This window comes from Suncus etruscus, chromosome 7 (genome assembly GCF_024139225.1).
Source record: "Suncus etruscus isolate mSunEtr1 chromosome 7, mSunEtr1.pri.cur, whole genome shotgun sequence".
NCBI lineage: Eukaryota > Metazoa > Chordata > Mammalia > Eulipotyphla > Soricidae > Suncus > Suncus etruscus.
Genome location: NC_064854.1, coordinates 80,342,505 through 80,361,808, shown reverse-complemented (window position 1 = coordinate 80,361,808; position 19,304 = coordinate 80,342,505). Strand labels below are relative to the sequence as shown.

The window sequence follows — 19,304 nt, the reverse complement described above, 5'->3', positions numbered from 1 at the left end:
TGTCTATAGTACTATGTAATATCACTTACCAGGGCTTTTATAATACAGTAGTGCTATATATATTTTGCATATTTATCTTCAATATTAGACTCTTTGAGAATAATAGTAACAATATATCTTTACACCTCAAATCCCACTGCTATTCTAGTTAAAAAAAGTATATTGAGAGTATTTTCAAAAGAAACAATTATACAATTAATACATTGCACTATGATCTGTAATGTGGTATTTATATACCATAAAACATAATTCAACTATATCACATAAAGTGTAATAACTCCTAATACATATATATATACATATTTATATAGTAGGACACTATAAAAGTGAGCTACTTACCATCTCCTGTTTCTGCACAAAGCTGTAAACCCAAATTGTTCTGTGGATTAATCACCCAATGATTGCTGGTTATGGTGATATCAAAGACAAGCCAACCCACATCAAAAGCTTGGGTCTTTCTTGTGTCTATCAAGAATAGATCTGCATCCCTAAGGAGAAAAATAAACAATTTTCAAAAAAGTTATAGGTTGAACAAAGGTCATGACCCTCTATATTTAAGTAAAAGCATCAAAATGCTCTCTTTTATAAAAATAATATCTTTATTCAAGCATTATAATTATAAGCATGTTTGTAGTTGGGTTTCAGTCATAAACAGAACACCTCCCTTCACCAGTGCAACATTCCTACCACCAATGCCCCCATCACCTTCCTCCTATACCATCTGCCTGTATTTGAGAAAGTCATTCTACTTCTCTCACTCACTATCATTGTCATGGTAGTTGTTAGTGTAGTTATTTCTCTAATGGCACTCACCACTCTTTGTAGGAAGCTTCATATTCTGAACCAGTCCTTCCAGCCCTCATCTCTATTGTCTCTGGGTATTATTACGATAATGTTCTTTATCCCTTATATAAGTGAGACTATTCTGTGTCTATCTCTCTCCCTCTGACTTATTTCACTCAGCATAATAATTTTCTTGTCCATCCATGTATAGAAAAATTTAATGACTTCATCTCTCCTGATGACTGCATAGTATTCCATTGTATATATGTACCGCAGTTTCTTTAGTCATTTATTTGTTGAAGGGCATCTGGGTTGATTGCAGTCTTTAAACTAGCAGGAAATAATTAAAAAAACAAAAGGGACAAGTACCACAAGTGATGAATAATAAAATACTGAACATTGTGCGTTTCCCAACCTAAAACATAGGCAGTTTAGTAATTCTGAAAACAATTTTCATTTTGGGGTGTTATCACTGGCCTTTCAAACTAACCTAGTGGTCTTGATTTTGTCCCTAATAGTCAATATTCCATGAAAGCACTCTGTAACAGCATTCTCAGCCAGTTCAATGGCAAAAGTAAACTAAATGAGATGAAAATAAAAGTTGCTCCTGCTCTAATTTAGTATAGAGATGTAGAATTTCAAGAGATGGAGTACAGAAGAAAATATGATGTAAGCATCTGTTTTCAAGATAGTTTTTCATTTTTCCTTAACCATTATATATTTATAATATTTCAATGGTTAAGAGTAGTCAAGCAGAATGAGTCAGTGTATTTAATGATAAATTCAATGAATTGAGCAGTACATTTACTCAAACTCACCTTGATTTCTATCTGCATGCATTAGTGCTCTAATCTAGGAATATTAACACGAATGCTTAAAGATAACATTGACATGTTTTTATTAATATTTATTTATCAGAATGCTAACATTAAATTTACAAATAATGGATACTTGTAGAATTATAAGAAATATTTTTGTTAATTTTTGACCATAAGAAACTTCTGAACTAAATATTCTGACAATTTTCAAAATTTATCATACTGGTGAAATTGAATCTTAGGTAGGCTAAAGAACACATCACAGTTCCTTCAAAGTAGAACAGACATATATTATTATGTATTTTGTGACCTTTCATACTAGATTGAAGATGTTTAAGAGCATATTATTCATATAGAGGTTATCAAAACTGTCAATCTATACTAAATAATGTTCTATAGAATTTGCCATTTATTTGCTTTAAAAAATCACTTCAGTAGTGACAGAAGTAAACAGAAGCAAATCTGAAATAAAGCTGAAGCAAGAGCATCTAGTAAAAAATTAAAAATATAGAATAACAATTAAAAATCGAAATAATTTTGGTAGAGATAAATTTAACTCAGTAACTATTTAGAAGCTATATACTTGATTTATGGCATTCTTCCATTAACCTAGAGATGTTAAAACTAATGTACTGTGTCCTGCTACCATACTATGAATTACATAAGAAATTTCCATTCTCCATCAGAGCATTAAATTGCTCAAAAAAGTATGGATTAAGACAGTTTTCCATATCCAATATAGGTCTCACAATGAGATACCTCAGGTATAAAATAAATACGTTTTAACATAATGCAAGTATTTCATTAGTTATAATATGAAATGCAAAGACCCATTATATTCACAATATAATAAAATATCAAATTTCATATCTTTCCCCACACTTGGGAAATTCACAAATGAAATTCAAAATATATGGATCATAAAATTAGTAGGACTCTGGTAAATACAGTTGAGGCTGAAATCTTAGATATGATTTCACTATTTCAGAGTCTGTTTTCATTTGGATTATGGAAAAAATCTTATAATAAACTCTAAAAATCTTAAAATGCCAGATTTTGGCATGAATCAAAATGTTTAAAAAATTAAAAGGAAAATAGAAAAGTATAAAAATAATTCAACTATTTAATAGAAATAAGCATTCTTTATATGAATTATCTATTATTGTAAACATTTTTCTAAAACAGGAGATCCCTAAATTATCCAAATTTATGTCTTAATATTTTAATATGTCCACAATGAGAATAATTTCAGTTTTAGTGAATTAGATTTAGGAAAAAACACAACCAAAGAAAGCAAGAAAGTGCTAAATTTTAATTATATAAATCTCAACTTACAGGGATGTAATTAAAGACAAACATTATTGTATGAAACTTTCATAAATTTCTATTTCACCTCTAAAATTGTAAGGCTCAAATGTTTTTGTATGCTTCATGATTACCTATGGTTGAGAGTAAACTATTTTATTTTCTAATGATAATATCTTTCCTTAAATTTCTCCTTTCTTTACATAACAAACTCTTCTGTGTTACCTACAAACATCAGAGTGTGCTTTTGGAGAATTAAGTTTATGGCTAATAAGCACAATGATGAAAATTCTGTAGATTTACTCATATAAAAAATCTTCCAGAATTGTATTTTACAAATAAATCTCCTTTATGTGGCAGTAATTAGATATAGTTTCCTTGAACATTCTTTGAAATTAGCTCTTCTATCCCTGGAAATAGTTTAACTATTCACTCCCTATAATAAACTTCTGAAAATTGTTTTGTATTACTATTTTACCTGCTTTTAATTGTTAAAAAATTATGATATATTCTTATAATACCTAACAAGAGATAATTGTAAGCATTAATATTTTATAAAAGGCAATAGGAAACATGTATAATGTATAGAAAACATAATTACCAAAATATATCCACAATATAATTATTTTCCATTTTATATAAAAATGTAACATTAATGAACCAGAGAGATATAAGCTGTTTGTCTTATTTGCTGGTTGAATCCTCAAAAGCCATATGGGTCAAGGAGTCCACCAGGCATAATCCCTGAGTAATCCTAGTGCACCACTACCTATTGTCACCAATACATATATATGTATATATATTTATATTAAAAATTATATATTCGTTAAAATTACAGTGTGCATGTGGCAAACAAAATATTTAAAAGTAACTTAAAAAGACCAAAAATATTTATTTTATAGTTCTGATGACTCCACGTCCAAAATCAATGGTGTCATCAGGAGCACACAGGAGTTGCCATCTCCTTGCCTTGGCCTCTCAGCTCTGGAGAGAGGATGATATGATGATATACATTGAAAACCCTAAAGAGTCCACAGTAAAACTTTTATAAACAATTAACCAATACAGCAAAGTAGATGGCTACAAAGTCAATACACAAAAGATCGTAGCAGTCCTCTATAAAAATAAAGTAGAAGAGAAAGAAATTAAGGGGTCGATTCCATATAAAATACCAAGTAAATTCCTATCAAGCGCCTAGGAATAAACCTTACAAGAGAATTGAAGGAGCTATACTATGAAAACTTCAAAAACACTTCAGAAAGAAATTGAAGAGGACCTAGAAATGGAAGAACATACCATCCTTATGGATAGGTAGAATCAACATCATCAAAATGGCTATCTTACCTAAACTTCTACATAAATTCAATGAAATTTCTATCCAAATTCAGACATTTTTTAAGAACTGTAACAATCAATTATAAAATTTATATAGAACCACAAAAGCACAAGTTAGCCAAATCCATACTGAAAAACAAAAAGCTGGGTGGCATCTCTTTACCTAACCCAAAGCTTTACTATAAAGCCATAGTGATTAAAACAACATGGTAGTGGAACAAAGACAGAGTCTCAGACCAGTGGGTTGAAATAGAATGCCCAGGGATATATACCCAAATATACAGTCAACTAATGTTTGACAAAAGAGCCAAGAACTTGAAATGGAAAAAAGACAGTCTCCTCAACAAATGGTGTTGGAACAATTGGATATCCACCTGGAAGAAAATAAATATTGAACATAACCCACATCTTACAAAAAAGTAAACTCAAAGTGGATTAAAGACCTAGAAATCAAACCCAAATCTATAAAGTTCATTGAGGAAAAAATAGAAAGTATACTTTAAGACCTGTATATATAAAAAAAAAGTCTGATGATAGAATGCCAATGGCAAGAATTTTAGCATCAAACCTAAATAAATGAGACTACATCAAACTGAAAAGTTTCTGCATGTTGAAAGAAACTGGATAAAGCCAGAGGACAGTTAATGGATAGGAAAAAAATTTTGCACTCAACACATCAGATAAAGGGTTGATATCTAGGATATATAAAGCACTCAGAAAAGTGAGCTACAGAACATCTATAGATGTTATATTATATAGATATAACATATATATGTTATATTATATAGATATAAACCATAGAGAATTAGGGAGAAGAAATGAAAAGACATTTCTCCAAGGAAGACCTGAAGATTGCCAATAAACACATGAAAACATGTTCACATTCATTCATCAATAGGAAAATTCAAATCAAGACAACAATGAGGTACCACCTTACACCAGTGAGGATAGCCCTAGTCAAAATAATGGGACCAATTTCTGTTGTCAGGGACGTGATAAGAAAAAAACTCTCATCCACTGCTGATAGGAATACTGCTTGGTCAACCCCTATGAAAAACAGTATGGAGAGTGATCAGTAAACTCAGAATTGTGCTGCCATATGACCCAGCAATCGCACTTCTGGGAGTCTATCACCAAGACACGAGAATATTGATCCCAAAGTATGTATACACTCCACTTTTTATCGCAGCACTCAACACAGTAGTCAAGACTTGAATCCAATCTCGATACCAGTTAGAAACGATACATACATGAATTTTGCAGCAACATGGATGGATCTCAAACATATTATGTTGAATGAAGTAACCCAGAAGAAGAAGAAGGATAAATACAGAATGATAGCACTTATTGAGGTATTTATAATATATACATATATGCATATTATTTTCTATGAAGAAACACAAAGGTAGAAACTTTAAACACCATGGGTGTTCACATATAGCAAGGAGAACTGTTAAAATCATGCAGAAGAAGGGCAACACAAAGCCTTGTTTATTCATTATACCATAAAGAAAACAGCAACTATGGAAACAGCAGTTTATAGAGAACAGGTATGTAATCATCCTCTAATTACAAAGGTCTATAATAATGTCTTAAGGTATTTATCTATAGAGTCAGGTGAAGATAAAAAGCCATAGGCGCTTGCTGCAATGATTAAAAAATATATGTTCTATTTTTATTTTTCCCTTTTTTATTATATTTTAGCATTTTGTATATAAAAAATCCCTTCACCAGTGCAACATTCCCATCATCAATGCCCCAAGTGTCCCTCCTTCCCACCCCACACCGACCTGTACTCTAGACAGGCCTTCTAATTTCCTCATTCAGTCACATTTTGTTATGATGGTTCTCAGTGTAATTATTTCTGTGACTGCACCCATCACTTTCTGTAGTGAGTTTCATGTCGTGAGATGGACCTTCCAGTCCTCCTTTATTTTGTCTCTGAGAATCATTACAAAAATTTCTTTTATTTTTCTCAAAACACATAGATGAATGAAACCATTCTGTGTTTCACTGACTTATTTCACTCAGCATAATAGATTCCATATACATCCATGTATAGGAAAAATTCATGACTTCATCTCTTCTGACAGCTGCATAATATTCCTTTGTATATATGTAAAACAGTTTATTTAGCCATTCATCTATTAAGGGCATCTAGGCTGTTTCCAGAGTCTGGCTATTGTAAACAACGCTGCAATGAATATAGGTATGAGGAAGGGATTTTTGTATTGTATTTTTGTGTTCCTAGGGTATATCCCTAGGAGTGGTATAGCTGGATTGTATGGGAGCTCAACTTCCAGTTTTGGGAGGAATCTTAATATTGCTTTCCATAAAAATTGGACTAGACAGCATTCCCACCAGCAGTGAATAAGAGATCATTTCTCCCCACATCCCTGCCAGCATTGCTTGTTCTCAATCTTTGTGGTGTGTGCCAATATCTGTGGTGTGATATGATATCTCATAGTTGTTTTGATTCGCATCTCCCTGATGATTAATGATGTGGAGATTTTTTGATGTGCCTTTTAGCCATTTGTATTTCTTTTTTGTCAAAGTGTCTGTTCATTTCTTCTCCCCACTTTTTGATGGTGTTAGATGTTTTCTTCTTGTAAAGTTCTGTCAGTGCCTTGTATATTTTGGATATTAGCCCCTAGTCTGATGGGTATTGGGTGAATAGTTTCTCCCACTCAGTGGGTAGCTCTTGTATTCTAGGCACTATTTCCTTTGAGGTGCAGAAGCTTCTCAGCTTAATATAGTCCCATCTATTTATTTCTGCTTTCACTTGTTTGGAGAGGGATGTTTCCTTCTTAAAGATGCCTTTAGTCTCAATGTCATGGAGCATTTTACCTACATGTTTTTCTATATACTTTATAGTTTCAGGTCTGATTTCTAGGTCTTTAATCTATTTGGATTTTACCTTTGTACATGGTGTTAGTAGGAGGTCTAAGTTTGCTTTTTTACAAGTGGCTAACCATTTGTGTCAACACCACTTATTGAAGAAGCCTTCCCTGTTTCATTTCGGATTTTTTGCTCCTTTATCAAAAAGTAGGTGACAGTATGTCTGAGGAACATTCTTCGAGTACTCAAGCCAATTCACTGATTTGAGGGTCTGTTTTATTCCAATACTATGCTGTTTTGATAACTATTGCTTTGTAATACAGTTTAAAGTTGGGGAAAGTAATACTTTCCATATTCCTTTTTCCAAGTATTGCTTTAGCTATTCTAGGGTGTTTATTGTTCCAAATGAATTTCAGAAATGTTTTATTTACTTCTTTGAAAAATGTCATGGGTTGGAACATTGGTGGTGGGAATGTTGCACTGGTGAAGGGGGTGTTCCTTACATGACTGAAACCTAATCACAATCATTTATGTAATCAAGATGTTCAAATAAAGAAGAAAAAAAGAAGTAGAAAAAAAAAAGAAAAATGTCATGGGTACCTTTAGAGGGATCACATTAAATCTGTACAAAGCTTTGGGGAGTATTGCCACTTTAGTTATGTTAATCCTGCCAATCCAAGAGCAGGGTATGGATTTTAAATGTCTCTCCGAAAAGAAAAACCCAGGCCTTGATGGATTCACTAATAAATTCTTTCAAATCTTTCCAGAGGAACTACTACCAATTCTGGCCAAACTCTTTTATGAAAATTGAAAAAACGGGAACATTTCCAAACAGCTTCTAGGAAGCCAATATCACCTTCGAACCAAAACCAGGCAGAGATACTGTCAAAAAAGAAAATTACAAACCAATATCCCTGATAAATACAGATGCAAAGATTCTCAATAAAATTCTGGCAAATAGAATTCAATTTCTTATCAAGAAGATCATTCATTATGATCAAGTTGGTTTCATCCGAGGAAAGCAAGGATGGTTTAACATTCGTAACTCCATCAACATAATACACAACATCAACAACAAGAAAAATAAAAAATCATATGATTATATCAATAGATGCAGAGAAAGCATTTGATATGGTCCAACACCCATTCTTGATAAAAACTCTCAGCAAGATGGGAATGAAAGTAACCTTTCTCAAACTAGTCAAGGCCACCTACCATAAGTCAATGGCAAATATTATCCTTAGTGGAAAAAAACTAAAAGATTTCCCTCTAAATTCTGGTACAGTACATGGTTGATCCCTCTCACCACTCCTCTTCACTATAGTAGTGGAAGTACTTGCTATAGTGATTAGGCCAGAAAAAGATATCAGGGGAATCTAGATAGGAAAGAAAGAAGTCAAGCTCTCACTGTTCACAGATGACATGATACTATATTTAGAAAACCCTAAAGACTCTATCAAAAAGCTTTTAGAAACAATAGATGCATATAGCAATGTAGCAGGTTATAAAATTGACACACAAAAATTAATGCCCTTTTTATACAACAATAATGATAGGGAAGAAATGGACATTAAGAAAATAACCCTAGGGGCCGGAGAGATAGCATGGAGGTAAGGCGTTTGCCTTTCATGCAGGAGGTCATCGATTCGAATCCCGGCGCCCCATATGGTCCCCCGTGCCTGCCAGGAGCAATTTCTGAGCCTGGAGCCAGGAATAACCCCTGAGCACTGCCGGGTGTGACCCAAAAACCACAAAAAAAAAAAAAAAAGAACCCTATTCACATTAGTGTCACACAAACTCAAATACCTTGGAGTCAACTTGACTAAAGATGTGAAGGACCTATACAAATAAAACTATAAAACCCTGCTAAAAGAAATAAGAGAGGACATGCGGAAATAACATTATGTTTTAATCCCCTAATTTTACCAATTATAAAATAATTCATCAGTTTCTGTGTCCACAGTGGTTCTTGGAAACAAAGGATGGACACCGTAATTTTACATCTTGGTGCTCATTCATATTAGATACCATATTCAGTGTTTATTATGATAATGTCTCGATAAAATAATTTACCCATTTCTTTTTGCTCATGTCTTCTAGTAGGATCTAAATCATATGATCTTTCAGACCACTGAAACAGTTAACAGTGCACTAGACTTGTTACAGGTCCTACTCATCAAGCACATCTTTGCAAATTACCATTTCCTCTCTCTCTCTCTCTCAGTATCTCTCTCTTCTCTGTTTCTTTCCTTTCTTCTTATTCTACATCAACTCAGTCTAGGTTAAATAAAACTCATGCTGTCAGTTTCTTTTTTTTTTTTTTTTTTTTTTTGGTTTTTTGGGTCACACCCGGTGACGCTCAGGGGTTACTCCTGGCTATGCGCTCAGAAGTCGCTCCTGGCTTCTTGGGGGACCATATGGGACGCCGGGGGATCGAACCGCGGTCCGTCCTAGGCTAGCGCAGGCAAGGCAGGCACCTTACCTCCAGCGCCACCGCCCGGCCCCTTTTCTTTTCTTTTTTTTTTTTTTTTTTTTTTTTTTGGTTTTTTGGGCCAGTTTCTCTCTAACAAAAGTACCACGATATCTAAGATGCAAAGGATAATACTACATAGGGTAACCACCTCTTATAGTCCACATTACCACATTGCTTAGTACTCTAGACGTGAAAACTATGTGTATCTAAACTGCTCCAGCCACTATCTATCCCTGAGACTTCATTTCTCAAGGCCCACCCTTGTAAGTGATGAAGTGCCTAGAAACTGGAAAACCTTCCAACTCTGATGCAACGGTCAAATTTTTTTTATTTTAACTTTTTGTTGGGGGGGGGGGTGTCACACTCGGCATCGCTCACGGATTACTCCTGACTCTAGGCTCAGAAATCACTCCTGGCAGGCTCAGAGGACCATATGGGATGCAGGGATTCAAACCACCGACCTTCTGCATGCAAGGCAAACACCTTACCTCCATGCTATCTCTCTGGCCCCTATTTTAACTTATTTCTACGCTATTTACTCATTTTTCTTTTATCTTTTCTCTTGTTTTGTCTCTTTCTCTCTCTCCTAATCTATAACTAAACTAATTAACTATTTATCTTTACTTAATTCAACTATTTCTTAAGAGTTTAAACCCATCCTCTGAGGGTCAGGCCTCTAACAACAACTTAAGAATAGATCACTAATGTCTGTATTTATGTGGGCATGAGTTCATAGACTGTGGACTCTCCTCTGAGTCTGAGGAGTGCCAACCTAAATTGTAAAAAAACCCATGCCTAAAGTGTATATAGCCCCTTCCATAACAATCTCTCCCCCCCCTTCAGAAATCTTTCTATCCTTTCACACACATCATCATCATAATCCTATAATCCTCCTTATTTATCTCTCTTCACCCTCAGTTCTTAACTCATTAGAATGACTGCCTGCCCCAATAAGTCATCACCCAGCTCCCAAAGGGAAAACAACCTCTCAGCCTCACATCTCCTGCCCCAGCATGAAACTACAACCAACATTTCTGCTGCCTCATGCTATGTGGCCCTTTTTCTCACCCCCACCCTGCCAAATGTGTACTGTTGCATGATACTGGATTCAGCTCTAGAAGAACCCCACAAGTACTGTATCTGATCCCTTTTTGTGCAAAGCATTTATCAAACTAAAAAAGATCACCGTGTGTGATGAAAATGTGCACTGAATGTCACCCCCCACAAGATGATCTCAAAAGACAATGTGGAAGCCTAGATTTCCTTTATATGTTTAATATCTCTATAATAATACCTCTATTTTTGCTTATTCCCAAATGTAAGGTAGCCATCACTGTATTTCTCTCCAATTATTATTATAAATTTATTTTTATTTATTTCTTCTATTATATATTATATATAATATTTATATTATTTTTATTTATTTCTTCTATTATATATTATATATATTCTTTTTCTCTTTAACTTCACCTGTCTTTGTTCTGCTTAGTATGAAAACCTTTAAGAAAAAGTCTTGCCTGATATAAAAGCTCAGGTCAAAACCAGCCTGACGTTCTTACCCCCAAATGCACCAGCAATATAAAAGCACCATTCCTTTTTGCAAAGGCACACTAAAAAGGGGGGATATTATGTATAGAAACAAGCTCTTACCTAATATAGATAAGAATTCATACATTTTATAATACAGGGGCACCTCCTACCCTGACATGTGTCATGTGGACCCAACCTAGACTCCTTGTGATCAAATAGCAAATGTCCAATCCCAACCGAGAGCCCAGACATAGAACAGACACAGTTCCCTGCTACAGCACCAGGACCAAACTCCCCCTGGGAGTTTGTGCCAGGTTTGATATGACATCCTGACAACGAGGAAATGGCAACAACTTGATCTAAGAGCAGGTTGTCCTATCTAATCACCTAACGGTAAGAAATCAGAAGACACTTCATCCTTTAATCTGTGCAAAAAGCAAGATTGCTAACTACAGAAGACTGATCTTGACAACCATGACTGTGCAAAAATTATCCTGGGACCAGTAAGAAAGACCCTAGCCTAGGCTTCGGCCTAGGATTTGTACCATAACCAAGATCTCTACTTTGACAACTACGACAGAGCAGTACTTCTGCAAACATAACAAAGGGATCTATCCTAGGCTTGTCCTAGGATCTTTGTGTGCAAAACCAAGACCACCAATTACAGAAGATTACAACAACAGTGATGGAACAGAACAGCTAGAACCATAAAGAAAGACGCTATCCTAGGTGCCATCCTATGACTTGTGCAAATATCAAGATCTCCCGTTAGAGGCCCAATTCTATCAGCTGCAACTGAATGGAAAGTTTTCTGGCACCATAAAAATTCCTTTCTAATTTCCCCAATATTTACTGTGCCTATGCAAGGAGAAAAATAAAGGAAGCACAAATTAACTTTTTTTTTTTTTGGTTTTGTTATTGTTGTTTGTTGCTTGTTTTTTCTATAGGTTTTCTTTTTTTGGTGTGTTTTGTTTTGTTTTTATTTCAGGACTGTGGTTGAGTGGTTGGTATCTTTATTGCGGTGGTGCTTTTCAAGTTTTTTTTTTAATTTTTTTTAGTATTGTTGTTATGTTTTTCTTTCTTTTTCCCTTTCTTCTCTTAAATTAATATTTATAGCTTCTAGAAGTACTCCTCCCATTTTTTGCTTGTTTGATTTTTGTCCCATTTTATTTTATTTTATTTTTTTCTTTCCTTCAAACAGAACCACGTAATTTGAACCATCTTGTTCTGCCTCACAAACTGAGAGGAAAATAATGGAGGGTACCAAGACCAGACAGTCATATGAACATTAAGTAGAAATAAAAAAATGATCAGACTTAAACACCAAATCCAAAGCTAATGACAACAGAATCGACATCCAATCTACAACATGCTAGACAAAGAGGGGACCACTTATACTAGCAACCTGGGGGTAAAGGAAGGGGATACAGGATACATGCTGGGAACAGGGATGGAGGGAGGACAACATTGGTGGTGGAAAATGCCCCTGATTCAATGTCACTATGTACCTGAAAAATTACTGTGAAAGATTTGCAATCCACTTTGATCAAAATAAAAATAAAAAATAAAAAAGATTCTATGGGCTGTGAAAAGAAGCATTTATGGAGCCTGTAGTTATTCCCATGACAGTATGCTTCAAGGGTGGAGAAACCCTGTATCTTTTAGGCCAAGGAACTTTCCTTTCTATTTTCTCCAATATTTACTGTGACTATGCAAAACAAAACAAAAACAACCTTGCTTATTGTTTGGTTGTTGTATTTGTTGCTATGTTACTTTTTTTGTAGTTGCTGGTTTTGGTCTTTTGTTTGATTTTTGTTTCTTTTTATTTGGTTGTTGTTGTTGTTGTTTGTGGGTTTTTGTTTTTTGGACTTTTTGTTATGATTTTCTTCCTTTCTTCATTGTTCTTTTTAAATTAATATTTATAACCTCTAGATGAACTCCTCCCATTGTTTTGTTTGTTTTTTCTTTTTTGTTTTCTTCTTTTCTTTTTTTTTTCAAACAGAACCACATAAACTGAATCATCTTGTTGTACCTCAGAAATTGAGGGGGAGGGAATGAACGGTACCAGAATCAAACAGTCATAAACATTGAGTCGAAATAAAAAATGATCAGACTTAAACACCAAACTCAAAGTTAATGACAACAGAATTAATATCCAATCTTCAACAAGCTATACACAGAGAAGGACCAGTTATACTAGCAGTCTGGGGGGCAAAGGAGAGAGATGCTGGGAACAGGGTTGGTGGGAGGAACAACAACGGTGGTGGGAATACTCCTGATTCAATAATACTATGTACTTTAATTATTACTGTGGAATACTTGTAATTTACGTTGGTCACAATACAAATTATCTAAAAATAAAAATAGGTGTTATCAGGCTTGGTTCCATTGAAGCTGTGAGGAAAGGACTTTTTATTAGTCTCTTCCCATCTTCTCCCTGTGTTTTACAGCACTTTCTTCTTTGTGTGTCTTTAGCTACAAATCCCCTAATTTTAAGGACTATGAGTACATTAGATAAGGAATCACTCAGCAATTCCAGAATATTTATTGTTCTCTTTGAAAACTCACCTTTATCTGCATATTCAGAGACACTAGACGCTAAAACTTTAACAGAGAGAGAGATAACAGAATATAATTAAATCTGTAAGATATTTTGAAAAAGCAAGAATAATAATTCTGGATGTTAATAATTGATTTATTGACATTACAGCAATATCAACATTTAATATTTTCAAAACAGTGCTATAGGTCAAAATAATCTCAAACAATTAAATGAAGTCATATAATGCTAAATACAGATTATTAAACAAGAATTTTCAATGTGCAGAGAGACTTATTGAATATTAATTTTGTATAAAGTATAGGTACTCAAAGATAAAAATGTCATGTATAGATTTACAATTAAAATTAAATGTAAATATATTTAAGCAGCTCTTACTTTCATAATAATCAGCCTTTTAAACATACTACTGGAAATTAATAGATTTGTAAAAATTGGTGTGCTAGGTTTTGTTTTTATTTATTTTTTATTTTTTAAAAGTTTCTTTTATTTTAGGCACTTTGGTTTATAATACTGTTAATGATAGGGTTTCATGCACAATATATTTTTGCACCACACCTCTACTACTGGTCAGGATTCCCTCCCCATCCACCCTTTCCCAGAACTTAGATACTTCCCAGAAATTCAGTACCACAATTTATGTGAGTAAGGAAAAACACCAGAGAAAGTAATGCTGATCTAAGAATCTTTGTTTATTGGGGATGTAAATACAATAAGGCATACCTCTCCTAAGTGAATCTTCCTGAAGATTCATTCCTCAGGTTTGACATTAATTTGGCCCTCTAGTTTCAAGTTATCAGAGAGACTTAAAATTGTATGTGTAAGGGTTCAAAGAATCAGTCTTGGCTACCTCAGGGTCATGTTCTAAGCACAATATATAAATGTGTTTGGTATGGAGGTAGTTACATATGCGTGTATATTTATGTTGGCTCAAATAGGATAGAATACTGAAAACATCAAGATAAATGGGAAATTACATTCAAAGGAGCATTCTTAAGATTTACAGAAGACATGCCACAAGAAACTCTCAAGGCCAGAAGACAGTGGTGGGATATTGTGACAAGAATGAATGAAATGAATGCTTCACCTAGAATACTGCACCCAGCCTGACTCATGTTCAGGTTTGAAGAAAAGATACATAGTTTGACAGATAAGCAATACCTCAGAATCTTTATAAATACAAAGGCGGCTTTAAATGAAAAGCTGAAAGGTCTACTTTAGGACAAGACAGAACAACAGACAAGTCAAACTTATACACAAAAATATGACATTAAATCCCATGACAATCATCTCCTTCAACTTCAATGGACTAAATGTACCAATTAAGAAACATAAAGTGGCTAAATGGATCAAAAAGCTGAATCTAACTTTCTGCTGCCGACAAGAAACACACCTGAACAGTCAAAACAAACATAGACTCAAGCTCAAAGTCTGGAGGAAAATCATCCAAGCAAACAACACTATTAAAAAAAAGGTTGTGTGGCAATATTAATATCAGATGACATAAACTTTAAACTCAAAAAGTTGTAAGGGACAAAGATGGAAACTTCATACTAATCAAGGAATATGTGAAACAGGAAGAAGTCACGCTACTAAAATTATATGCACCCAATGAGAGAACAGCAAAATATCTAACACAATTACTGACAAATTTAAAAGAGGATATCAGTAATAACACAATAATTGCTGGAGATCTCAACCCGGCCCTCTCAACACTTGATAGGTAAACCAGACTAAGACCAAAAAAAATTATACTAGCCCTGAAAAGAGAAATGGAAGAAAGAGGCCTAGTAGATATACATAGGACACTCCATTTCCAGAAACCTGGATAAACATTTTGCTCCAATGTACATGGGTAATTCTCCAGAATAGATCACACACTGGCACATAAACATACCTCCAAAAATCAAGAGGATACAAATTATGCAGGCTAACTTTGTCTGCATAGTGAATTATGCATAATTAGAGATGAACTACAAAGGGGCACAGAAGAAAAACTTTAACAATTGGAAATTAAACAACCTACTACTGAACAACCAGTGGGTTCAAGATGAAATCAAGAAGAAAATAAAAACTTTCTTGGAAACAAAGGACAATAAAGACACAAACTATCAAATTCTAAGGGACACAGCAAAAGCAATACTGAGAGGAAAATTTATAGCTTTGCAAGTACCTAAGAGGAAAGAAGAAGAGGCATACCTGTATAGCTTAATGAGGCAGCTTATAAAATTAGAAAATGATCAACAAAAGGAACCAAAAATAGGTAGGCAGAAGGAAATAACAAAGCTTAGAGCAAAAAACAATGAAGTCAGGAAAAAAAATCCGAAAGATCAAAGAAATCAAAAGGTGGTCTTTGAAAAAATAAAATTGATAGATCAATGGAAAAACTCACAAAGAAAGAGAGAAATAACCTTGATAACTCATATTAGAAATAAAAAGAGAGAGATTACTACAGACATTGCAGAGATGCATAGGGTAATCAGAGACTACTTTGATTAACTCTATACCATCAACTATGAGAACCTAGAAGAAATGGATAAATTCTTGCACTCTTATAATTTTCCAGAATTGAATAAGTAAGATGTAATATATATAAACATCCCCATCACTATTGAGGAAATTAAAATAGTAATCAAATATTGGCCCAAAAACAAAAGCCCTAACTCATATTGTTTTACTAATGAATTCTTCCAAAACTTCAAGAAGAACTACTTCCGATCCTTGCCAGGCTCTTTCATAAAATTGAAAAAAATGGGAAAACTTCCAAATAGTTTCTATGAAGACAATATCACCTTGATACAAAAATCAGACATAGATACTGCAAAAAGAGAAAATTAAAGACCAATATTCTTGATGAACACAGATGTAAAGATCCTCAACAAAGTCCTAGCAAATAGGATTCAATACTTTATCAAGAAGATCATTCACTATGATCAAGTAGGTTTTATCCCAGGAATGCAATGATGGTTCAGCATCAGTAAATCTATCAAAATAATACACAACATCTATATCAAGAAAAACAGAAGCTACATGATCATATCAATATATGCAGAAAAAACATTTGATAAGGTCCAACATGCATTCTTGATAAAAAAAAACTTTCAGAAAATGGGAATGAAAGGAAGTTTTTCAATATAGTTAAGGCCATCTACCACAAGCAAATGGCAAGAAAAGTTTATCAAGGACATCCAGATAGAAAAGGAAGAAGTCAAGCTTTCACTGTTTGCAGATGAGACGATACTACATTTAGAAAACTCTAAAGAATCTACCAAAAAGCTTCTAGAAACAATAGACTCATATAGTAATGTGGCAAGCTACATAATTAACATACAAAAATTAATGGCCTTTTTATGCATTAATAATGATAGGGAAGAAATAGACATTAAGAAAACAACCTCATTCACATTAGTGTCACACAAACTCAAATACCTTGGAGGCAATTTGACTAAAGAAGTGAAGGACCTGTACAAAGAAAACTATAAAACCTTGCTTCAATAAATAAGAGAGGACACTTGACAATAGAAACACATACCCTGCTCATAGATTGGCAGGATTAGCATTATTAAAATGGCAATATTTTCCAAAGCTTTGTACAGATTTAATGCATTCCTCTACAGATACCCATGACATTCTTCAAAGTGGATAAAGCATTTCTAAAATTCATTTGAAACAATAAACAGAAACAAATAGCTAAAGCAATTCTTGGAAGAAAAAACATGGAGGCATCACTTTTTCTAAATTTAAACTGTATTACAAAGTGATAGTTATCAAACCAGCTTGGTATTGAAATAAAGACAGATCCTCAGATCAGTGGATTAGGATTGGATACTCAGAGAATGTTCCCCAGACAGACAATCACATAATCTTTAATAAAGGGCAAGAAATCCTAAATGGAGCAAGGAAAGCTTCTTTAACAAGTGGTGTTGGCACAACAGTTTAGACACTTGCAAAAAAGCAAACTCAGACATCCAGCTAACACCATGTACAAAGGTAAAATCCAAATGGATTAAAGACATTGATATCAGACCTGAAACCATAAGGCATATAGAACAACATGTAAGTAAAATACTCCATGACACTGAGACTAAAGGCATCTTTTAGGAGGAAACAGCACTCTCCAAACAAGTGGAAACAGAGATAAACATATGGGAATATTTTAAGCTGTGAAGTTTCTGCACCTCAAAGGAAATACTGCCTAGGATACAAGAGCCACCCACTAAATGGGAGAAATTATTCACCCAATACCCATCAGATATGGGGCTAATATCCAAATTTTACAAGGCACTGACAGAATTTTACAAGAAAAAACATCTAATCACTTCAAAAAATGGGGAGAAAAAATGAACAAACACTTTGTCAAAGAAATATTAATAGTCAAAAGCACATAACAAATAAAAACTCCACATCACTAGTCACCAGGGAGATGCATGTCAAAACAAATTTGAGGTTCCATCTTACACCACAAAGATTAACGCACTTCACAAAAATGAGAGCAAGCAATGCTGGCATGGATGCGATGAGAAAGGAATTCTTATTCACTGCTGGTGTGAATGCCATCTGCCTTTATGGGAAACAGTATGGCGATTCCTCAAAAAATTGGAAATTGAGCTCCCATATTTACCAGCTATACCACTCTCACGGATATACCCTAGGAACAAAAAATATATAATTCAAAAATTTCTTCCTCACACCAATATCCATTGCAATGCTATTTACAATAGTCATACTTTAGAAACAACCATGATGACTTTCAAAGGATGAATGGCTAAAGAAACTGTGGTACATATCTACAATGAAATATTATGCAGCCATCAGAAGAGATGAACTCATGAAATTCTTTTATACATGGATGCACATGGAATCTATTATGCTGAGTGAAATAAGTCAGAGGTAGAGAGATAGATACAGAATAGTATCACTCATCTATTGGGTTTTAAGAAAAATAAAAGACATTTTTGTAATAATTCTCAGAGGCAATAGAGATTGGGCTGTAAGGTCCAGCTCCCAATATGAAGCTCACCACAAAGAGTGGTAAATGCAATTAGGGAAATAACTACACTGACAACTAACATAATGATGTGAATGAATGAGGGAAGTAGGAAGACTGTCTCAAATATAGGCGAGGTTGGGGAAGGTAGGGATGTGCAAGTTTTGGGGCATTGGTGATGGGAATGTTGCACTGGTGAATGGGGCATTCTTTAATGACTGAAACCCAATTACAATCATGTTTGTAATCAAATCATATAAATAAAGATATTTAAAGAAAGAAAAGTAAAAATACACATATTATAATAACATATTTTAAAAACAAATATTGTAGTATTTAGAAGTACTGTTTTTTACTAATATTTGCACTAAAATCTGTACTAAGATAATTATTTTTTTCATATTTAATGATTCATCTATACTCTTTGCCAATACAGTATATATAGTTTTGGAAATAGTCTTATATTAATGTGGAGATATTTTTAAGCTAGAAAGAATAATCAATACTCAAGAATAGGTAACAAGGTAGGAACATTATTTTTCTCTGTAATATAATAAAAAAAATCTATAATTTGTTTTATTTTGTTTTCGAGTCACGCCTGGCTGTGCTCAGGGGTTACTCCTGGCAGGCTCAGGAGACTATATGGGATGCAGGGATTCGAACCACTGTCTTTCT

General features: G+C 34.0%; 1 protein-coding gene across 2 annotated transcripts in view; it reads right to left on the bottom strand.

The window, feature by feature from the left end:
• BMP5 (bone morphogenetic protein 5) overlaps nt 1–19,304 on the bottom strand; it is a 161,636-nt gene that overhangs the window by 62,148 nt on the left and 80,184 nt on the right. For both annotated transcript variants that reach the window (XM_049776899.1, XM_049776900.1), the window contains exon 3: nt 340–488. In XM_049776899.1, coding sequence (XP_049632856.1) covers nt 340–488 — 149 coding nt within the window. The remainder of the gene's footprint in view (nt 1–339; nt 489–19,304) is intronic.